The following is a 9,324-nucleotide window of genomic DNA, read 5'->3' on the forward strand; positions in this document are numbered from 1 at the left end:
AGTATTTCAAAAACAGTAAGTCTAAAACAAAGTTTATGATCTCCCCACTGAAAAACCCCATTTCTAAACTTCCCTATTTATCCTAGTCACCTCTTCCATTTTCACCTCCCAAGTCCAATCAATTACGAAGACCTATTGATTCTGCTTCTACAACACCTCCACCTGGTTATTCTATCAGTACCTCAAACTCCACTTGTACAATGAATTACCCAGTCCTGTCAATTCACCCATTCTCTTCTGTCCAGTCACAGAGCTACCACTCTAGTTTCAGCCATCAAAAGATTTTAGACTACCTTAACAGATTGCTGTGTCTGCTTCCAATCCTTCCCTTCTCCAATACTCCTCCCCACAGCTGACAAATTAATATTCCTATAACACATCTGATCATGTCACTACCTCTGTGCCCCACTCCCCTTCCTACTCAAAAATCCATACTGCCTTTAGGACAAAAGTTCTACCTCCTCAGCCTGGCAATAGGGCCCACCACAATCTGACTCCAGGCTTATCAAATTACTCCCCTTCACACTTTATGCTGTAGCCAAATTTGATTAAATCAGCTTCCCAAACTCAATGTCCCTCATTCCTGAAGTGTTATCTTCTCATCCCTGCTTCTTAGACTCCTTATTTCCCTTTAAGGATCAGTATAGCTGGCACTTCTTCTGCGAAGCCCTTCCTGATACCCCCAAATGTCAGTGCTATTTCCCTCCTCATACTGCCATACAGAACACATCTTCCCCTACCTACCCACCTCCCCAGGAGAATGCAAGCTCCTTGAAGATTATTTTGCTTTTATCTTTGTAAGTCGTCCCCTGAGCCAAGCACAGTGCCTTCCACATATGACACTTAACACAAGTTTGCTGAACTGAACATATCATTGGGCAGTAGGTCTAAAAAAAGGAAACAATCCTCCTTATAGTATTTCCTAAACTAGTTTCACCAACATAATTTTCCCCAAACTCCTCCACTCTAAACCTGAGATCCAAATTCAACCTTGAGGTAAGAAAAGATCCTAGGACCAGACTTTTCGACACACTCCTATCTTATCTCACTAACCTTTGCCCTCCTTGGTTTTGGCCTTGCGGATGGGTACTTCCACAGGGGGTGGAGGAGGAGCAACTTCAGTTGCAGTTACCATACTCTCCACCACAGCCACAGCAGCAGCAGCTGCAGCTGCCACTGAGGCCCCAGAACTGCCCTTGAAGGGGTTGTTGGTGCTGAACTCTCGCCACTTGGCCCCTAGAACCATCATCATCTTGGAAACTGCAATCTTGGGGTTCTTAGCAGCAATGAGAGGTCTGGGGAAAGAAGAATGAAAACAGACACTAGTTGATAAACTGAAAAAATAACAGGACTAGAAAATGAAAAAGAGAGGTACATGCCCCTTCCCTAAGGACCCCTGAGTCTTAGCTTAAATACCGGACAAACTGGCTGAAGGCCTTATAGTTAGTAAGGGTGCGGTAATCTTCTTCTGAGAACACGTGGTCAATGTCCTCCATGCCCCAATCTTCCAGTAGCTGACCTGATGACTTGGGCTCCTACAAGAGACCAAAGGAAGAAAGTCAAAGCCCTGGCAGTCCTTTCAATGGCACATATTAAGGAGTAACAAAGAACCTTTGAGAAGCTGAGAATTACTAGATCAGGATAATACTACAAGGGGGAGGAACTGGAAGTCAGGTACTTTATAAGAGAAAGCCTTCTAAGGGGCATTGAGATACTTTGGAAAGAGAAATAAAAGGAATGAGAAAGAAAAAAAAGAACATGAGGGATCTGAGTACCTTTGAGTCATCATCATCATCATCCTCTTCTTCCTCCTCCTTCCTCTTAGACTTGCTTTTCTTCTCTTTCTTAGGTCCAAGCTTCTTCTTCTTTTTCTTGCCAGGAGTATAGTCACTGCCCTCGCTGTCTGATCGCAAAACCATCTCATCTTCTTCCTCCACAAACTCAGGCCCCTCCCCAGAACTGTCTCCCAGCTGCCGGCATAAGAGCACACGCTAGAACAGGGAGGGGGGAGAGGGAAAGGGAGACAGACACACACATGCTACACACATGCTGGCCTTGGGACAGCCACCTGGCTTATCCCAGGACCTTTCCTACACAAAATCCACCTCCTACACACAAGTCTTCTCTATCCCTAATTCTCATAATTTTGACTCCTTCCCACCCTTCCTCCATTCATACCTTAGCTACCCTCACTCACCTCTTTTTTTTGTCGCTTGCTCTTTGGGATTTTAGGATCCCGGGGTTTCTTAGGCTTCTTCTTCTTTTTGAGTTTAGGAGTCTCTGCCTCTGATAAGTCTTCCTCTGGGTCTTCTTCATTCTCTTAAGTATGTTCATTAAGGTGGGATGTAAAGAAGGAGAAGAAAGATAGGGAAATGTTAGGACCCAATGCTGAGTCTTCAACCTACAATTTCTCCCATTCTGAAGGGAATCTGCCTTCTTCACTCACCTCCAGGAGACTAAAAGAAATTGATACTCAGAAAAGAAAAAGTCCAAGGAAAAGCTGTCTGCATATTAAACAGAGCCACTATAGCAGGTCAGCCACCTCTGGCCTATTACAGAGGCCCAGGGCCACTCATTAAGAGCAATCTTCTTGGGGCAGCTAGGTGGCGCAGTGGATAGAGCACCAGCCCTGAAGTCAGGAGGACCTGAGTTCAAATCCGGCCTCAGACCAAACACTTGGACACTTACTAGCTGTGTGACCCTGGGCAAGTCACTTAACCCCAATTGCCTAAAAAAAAAAAACAAAACCAAAAACAACAACAACAACAACAAAAAACAAAAACAAGGGCAATCTTCTTTACCTACACTAACACAGCTTCTGAATTAAGGTAACTAACAGGGTAGGAGAAATTAAGTCCCAACATTCTATCGATGCACTGCAATTGACAAGATATTCCTAACCTAGGGAATTACACTAGCTGAGAGGTAGGAAGTATAGCAGTAACTCTTTCTCTAATAACATGCTGAAAATATGGGTAACAATTCAGCTCCAGGGTTCCCCATAGCCTCACATTTAACCAGACCCTTTGGGTCACTGCTACTCAGGGCAACCACAGCCTCTGGATACTAGGCTCAGCTGCCAATAGTATCTCCAAAGACAGTTTCCTCCTATACTCCTCTCCACCCCTTCCCTAATAGTTTACTCCCCCCTCTTCCCTATCCCAAGCTTCTTCTCTCTGGTCTCCCCTGGGCCCAAGTCAAATCAGCTGTTACTACCCTCCAACCCAGCCTTCTCCCATCTGGCTTCCCCCTCCCCCTTGGTTCTGGGCACACTAGCACAAAGCCTAGGGTTATATACAAGGCTACTGGGCAGAGCTAGGTTGGGAGGGGGGCATTGAGGGGGAGGAGAAGGACAGATGTTGCTTCTTTTTTAACAGAAATCCATGTCAGCTCACTTATTCCCTCTTCTCTGGCCACCCCTACCCATCATAAAGATGGTAAGGAAGGTACCTCACCATTAAGGAGAGGGAAAATGGCTCCTGACCACAGAAGCCACCCAGGGCACTCAGCCTGCCAATATAGGGCAGACAGGAAGTGGCTGGGAGGTTTGAAAGGGGAAAGAAATTGTTCTCATTGAGAACTTTCTTGTCCTTTTCCCCTTCAAAAGGGCCCCAGATCCAGGTATCTTACCCAGCTTAGGTTGACATTCTTCTTGAGAGACCTCAAGATAATGAAACCCAGTATAAATGCACAGGGGGCATTTGATAACAAAAGGTTGAGTTACATCACCAAAAAATTTGTTTTAAAGACCAGAACATAGCTAGGACATTGAGAGTGGTCCAAACACACAGTCCCTTTTTGCCATACCTCTGAGAGCTAATATTTCATTGATTTTAGTGGGAATCCATGGCAAGAAGTTCTAAAACACACTCTACAATGCCACCTTCATGAGAGTAACCCAGTGAAGTCCCTCATTTCCCTCAAGTTTCAGAGACTCACACACCTGGCCCAAGAAACATAAACAACATTCTTCTTACAATTCCATACAAGCGCCTACCTTCTGATCCCTAGAGACCTACCCCCTAAGCAGCCTCTGGCTCTTCCCTCCCAGGACCAGACATTAGAAAACAGACATCAGGTTAGACAAAGCCCCATCAGGCCCCTAGCCTACTTAGCCCAAGATCAGGCTAGGCTCAAGACAACCCCTCCCACTCCCAAGGGAACAGGACACCCGGCCTAGATCTCACCAGGAAGAATAATTTTCTGGAAGGCCTCTTCTGAACACTCCTATGTTAGCCTATGATCAACAACACCCCAGTTCCTCCTTTTTAGAACCCCTATAAAGACTCCGAAGAGAAAGGCAAGAGGCATGAGGAGGCAAGAGGGACACTCTAGTCCACCCACAAATAGCCCCCCAACCTCTCAGTCAAAAAATGTGCTGACATGGCCAACATCATACTAGTTGAGATCTGGAGGAAGATTTGGGAAAGGGACAGGAACGGGGTGTGGCAAAGTGGAAAAACTGGGTCATAGAACAGCTTGGGGCAGAGTTCATCTTGGGAGCCTATACAGCTTCCAGCTAGGACAGGAACAACCCCAGCCCTGGGGGCCAACAGAGGGGGGAAGAGGGAAAATTGCCTGTGGTTCACCTAGCCTCTGGGCCAATAGCACAAGACAACTCTACTATTTGTCAAGAAAAGGCTAGGACCACTCTACTTCCTTTGACAACATGACAACCATATGCTACCCCAGCCTATACACACCAAAGGAGTTCAAAATTTGGCCCTTCACTAGACAAGCAAAGGCCAGGGGAACATAGGGATTAACATCCATCCAAACAACTGAGAAGGGCAGAACAGAGGCTCCACTGACACATCCCTGGCCCTAACTTAGAAAACTCCAAATCTAGAAGCATCTCTAAGGCAGCACAGTTTTTGTCAAAAGTAAAGAAAATTAAAACTAAAAAAGATAGTCATGAGGGAACCTAAGCAAGATCAGTAGCTTCGAAATGAGAGAATGGATGGTTCAGGTAACAGAAAATTAACAGCAGCAGCAGCAGTTAACATTTATATAGTACTTTAAGGTTTAACACTTTCCATACTTTGTCTCATTTGAACTTCACAATAATCCTGTGAAGAAGATTCTACATCTATTATCCCCATTTAACCAAAGACAAAACTGAGGTTCAGGGAGGTTTCTTGGCTGGCCAATGGTCACTAACAACTAAAGCTAACGACAGAATCTGAATCCAGGACTCACTACACTGTTTCTCTGATACTTCAAGATCCAATACAAGGAAAAAGTTCACATGAATAGACAACAAGGTGGATAAGAAAACCTGAGATAAGGAAAAAAGAAAAGGAATAGGAGAACAAAAAGGCCAGTTTAGGGGCAGAGGAAAAAACAAGAGAAGCACATGACATCTCTCCACCTGAGCAATTAACCAAAGCTCTGCTCCTCAGGACTGGTCAGTGCCATCTACAGAAAGCACAGGGTAAATCCAACCATTTCAAATTGCCTGGTCCAAGGACCCACCCCAAACACATATAACACACCTCTATACTTTCTTCTCCCTCTCCCCTCCAAGATAAACATACTTTCTTAGACATGAGGTCTTCTGTTAAACATTCCTTCCCTAAACAGAAAGATGGAAAGTCTTAAAAAAAAATATTCCTTCCTACTCAAATGTACTGGGGGAGCTCTTCTGCTCCCCAAACCTTCAAACCTTGTCTTCTAGATCATTAACATATTCCCTCAGCTTCATTCCCCAACCAAAACACTCTAGCAATTTGCCTGGCTGCAAGTGCTCCATATCCCGGCTGTGAGCGAGATTCAAACTTTGCACAGTTCAGTCAGCAGAGTGAACAGAAAACCGGTAACAGATCATTGGCTAAAAATAAACTGAAAAAGAGAACCCAGCAATCCCTGTTTATACTTTCCAAGGCGGCAATGACCCTTACCCCGAAGACCCCATTAGATTTTGGAGATGCTTGGCCACTCTCCCCCCTCAAAACCCTAAGGCCAAGCCATAAAACATTGGCTGATCATAACCTAAGCTTAATGCTACCCTATTCATTCTAAGTTTCACTTACAGCAATATCCTCATCTCACCATGAGCTCAGACCATACAATGGGCACAAATGGGCACTAGATGTCATCTCCAAAACACCTCAATCCATGCTGCCCAAAGCAGAAACACATGGCTGCCATCACCCTCTTTACAGGAGAGCTCTGCAGAAGAGAACCACTCCCTCTAGATACCCTCCCACCTCAAATCCTGCAAAGAGAGGCATTACCCAACCCTGCCCCAATAGAGTCACTTGGGGAAGGCCCCAAAAGCCTCCTCTTTCCCAGCCTGTGGCCCCTTCAGAGCACTTACCTGGGTGGGGTGGGGGAAGGCTGTTTAGAAGCACCTCCATGTCCTCTTCCTCACTGCCTGCTGAGCAGGGGGATGGGGAGCCCAGGCCTGAAGCCATCCCCTTCCACTCCTGGCCAGGGAATTGGCCCAGCTGCTCCTGCCTCCGGCCTGGGGCCCTCTGTGCTGGCCCGAGTCACTGTGCAGGGAGGGGGGGGGGGGGGAAGAGACAGAGAAAGAGAGAGAACAGTCAGTGACGTGCACTGTCCCTGTCTCCCTCCCCCACCCCACCCCCACCTATTCTTTCCACCCACCACCCCACCAACCCCCCTCCCCCCTTGCCACTTGGGCCAGACAGCAAAAGCCACTTCAGCTGAACTTCGTTCTTCAGCGTTTCGGGGGGAAGGGTCCGGGATCCGACTCGCTCACCGTAAGGGAGGCTAAGGCCAGAGGTGGGGCAGGGGCAGGAAGGAAGGAGCCCTCCCCTCCTCCAGAACCAAGCGGGCATTGTGGCAGGAGGACAGCTGAGGGCCACGGGGAAGAAGGGGCCTGAGCTGGGCGGGCTGCGAGAGGGGCGATTCTCGGAGGCAGAAGGTCACTGGGGGGCGGGAAGGGGCTGCTCCCGGACGCCGGGGAGGGGTCAGTCCCTACAGAGGGCAGCTGATCCCGGGAGCTCTTCAGGTTTTCCAGGGAGCCAAAGGAAGGGATCGGATAAGTCTCCAGACTTAAGCACGGTCCGGAGTGGGGGGCAGGGCGTGGGGGGAAAGGTCTGCTGGCTAACCTAGGGGAGGGGGCCAGGCCACGTGTCCCAGGGAACAAGCCCGCAAAGGGCAGCAGGGGGGTAGGCGCCTGATGCAGTAGGAAGCCGCCCCCTCCCCGTTGTCCTGCGGGGCGTAAAGGGCCCACCGAGGTCCGAGAAGGCGCCTCGAAACCCTGGGTGGGGGAGGGCTCTGCTCCCCCCGGGCCCTCAGGGGGTCTGGGGGGGGCAGCCAGCCGGTTTTGAAGGGGCTTTCTGCGGGATAGGGCAGTGGACCCCTGGGGGAGTTTCTCGGGAAGGTAGTGTGTGTGTGTGTAGGGGTCTTTCCTCGGGGACCCCGCCCCCTCCTCACCCCGGAGCCGCGGGGTCCAGCTCTGTGTAGCTCTCGCTCCCACTCCAGCACCTCCTCGCCGCGGCCGAAGGGGGGAAAATGGCTCCGGCTCCGGCTTCGCCTCTTAAAGGGCCCGAAACACCGGCCGGGAAATCCCACAGCCCAAGCCCCCCCCCCCCCCCCCCCCCCCCCCCCAGTCCCCTACCCCCCACCCTCCACCTTCCTCCCTGGATCTCCCCGGCAACGCCCGCCCCCTCGTCGCCCCAGCAACCATTGGCCACGCCCCTTCATCGCTCGCGCGCGTGTCACCAGAGCAACCGCCCACCTCCTGGACATCCCATAATACTCGTGGACTCCCCCACTTCCATACACATGTATGCCAGAGTTAGGGGCATCCCATAATACTCAGTTCCTTTGCAACTCAACCCTTTCTCCCCAAACATCCCATAATAACCATTCTCCTGCCAACTTCCCCACTCTAACCCCCCAGGATTGACATCCCATAATGATCCCTCTCACCCCTCCCTCTTCATGGCCATCCCATAATAACCACCCCTCCCAGCCCTTCAGCCTTACATCCCATAATACTCACCCCCCATCCCCCAACAGACATCCCATAATAACCACCCTCCATCCACCCCCACTTTGACATCCCATAATATCCACCCTCGCCCTCTGCAACAACGGCCATTCAGGGCCCCTTCCCACACACATCCCATAATAGCCAGTCTCCCCTTTTCTATATAGACATCCCATAATAACCAACCCCCTGGTAGCTCCCCCCAGCCCCTCCAGGCTAGTATCCTCTTGATAGTCTCACCACCATCCTTTACACACTCACTCTGTAGTCTAGCAGCCCATAATAATCACCCCTCCCCTATATGCAGATGTCCCATAATGATCAGCACCCTCACTGTCACCCCACAGATGGACATCTAATCACCTCTTCGCTCAAGACATCCCATAATAATACAACTCTCCCACTCCAACCCAGATATCCCATAATAAACACCAGGGGCAGCTGGGCAGCCAGGCATCCCATAATACTTCCAGAAACAACCTAGTGTCACATCCCATAATATCTCATCCCCCCCCATACCCTTCCAGCCAGGCAGCCCATAATACTCACATTCATACCTCCCCCATCTCCAGACACACAGTCCATACTAATCATCAGGAGCAGGGAGGGCGAGGCAAGGCTACCCACACTGTCCAGTTTGCACACGCACGCACGCGCGCGCACACACACACACACACACACACACACACACCTCCACCCCACCCTGAACCAGAACTGTATCCTGGAGTGATAGTCTGTGATGTCCTAGATCCTGGCCTCCTGACTCTAGTCTCCTATGGAGACTACTCAGAAATAGAGAGACCACCTGGAGCCCCATTCAGATACATTGAAAATTGGAAACTCCAGATGCTTAGCTTCCACTCCAAATCCTGGTGAGGTTTACCAACCCATGATACCATCCCAGGTAGACGAGCCATTTTCATGGAGCTTACTCTTTCTCAGGCTTTCCCATGATATTCACTGGGCTCAATGCAAAGACTATCATATAAAACTCCAGCTAGTTCTCTTCCCCACCCTCAAGCGCTGGGGACTTGTTCATCAACGTGCCCAAGCAACTCTTATACGTTATGTGGACTGAGGCCCCTCCACATATGCCCAGGAGTAGGCCCTTAACTGCTCACCCACATCCCATAGTGCACTCACTAATTCATCTGATATTTATTGAGTGTTTAACTGCAACATTGCGCTAGGCCCTGGGAGGATCCCCAAATTGCCTCAATTGCCCTCAAAAAGCTGACAGTCTAGTAGAGGTTAAGAGAGGTACATAAATAACTATAATATATGTCATAAATTTATACCAGATACTATGAGAGAGGTACAAAGCACCATAGCAGTCCAAAGAGATAACTTCACTACTCAGC

General features: G+C 49.3%; 2 protein-coding genes across 7 annotated transcripts in view; both read right to left on the minus strand.

The window, feature by feature from the left end:
* CHD4 (chromodomain helicase DNA binding protein 4) overlaps positions 1-7,498 on the minus strand; it is a 33,577-nt gene extending 26,079 nt beyond the window's left edge. For 4 of the 6 annotated variants that reach the window (XM_027843331.1, XM_027843328.1, XM_027843327.1 and 1 more), the window contains exons 1-6: positions 7,405-7,498; positions 6,320-6,494; positions 2,198-2,319; positions 1,776-1,991; positions 1,417-1,535; positions 1,054-1,295 (exon numbers count right to left, since the gene is read on the minus strand). In XM_027843331.1, coding sequence (XP_027699132.1) covers positions 1,054-1,295; positions 1,417-1,535; positions 1,776-1,991; positions 2,198-2,319; positions 6,320-6,416 — 796 coding nt within the window. In that variant the 5' untranslated portion in view covers positions 6,417-6,494; positions 7,405-7,498. The remainder of the gene's footprint in view (positions 1-1,053; positions 1,296-1,416; positions 1,536-1,775; positions 1,992-2,197; positions 2,320-6,319; positions 6,495-7,404) is intronic. The other 2 variants (XM_027843330.1, XM_027843329.1) reach the window with 1 other exon arrangement.
* LOC114028981 (translation initiation factor IF-2-like) lies at positions 6,683-7,674 on the minus strand. The gene is made up of 2 exons (XM_027843335.1): positions 7,596-7,674; positions 6,683-7,506 (listed from the first exon to the last, which is right to left on the minus strand). Exons 1-2 carry the CDS (start codon positions 7,672-7,674, stop codon positions 6,683-6,685), a joined length of 903 nt encoding a protein of 300 aa, XP_027699136.1.
* Between the last annotated feature and the right edge of the window lie 1,650 nt (positions 7,675-9,324).

This window comes from Vombatus ursinus, unplaced genomic scaffold (assembly GCF_900497805.2).
Source record: "Vombatus ursinus unplaced genomic scaffold, bare-nosed wombat genome assembly UNPS02014906.1, whole genome shotgun sequence".
Classification (NCBI taxonomy): Eukaryota; Metazoa; Chordata; class Mammalia; order Diprotodontia; family Vombatidae; genus Vombatus; species Vombatus ursinus.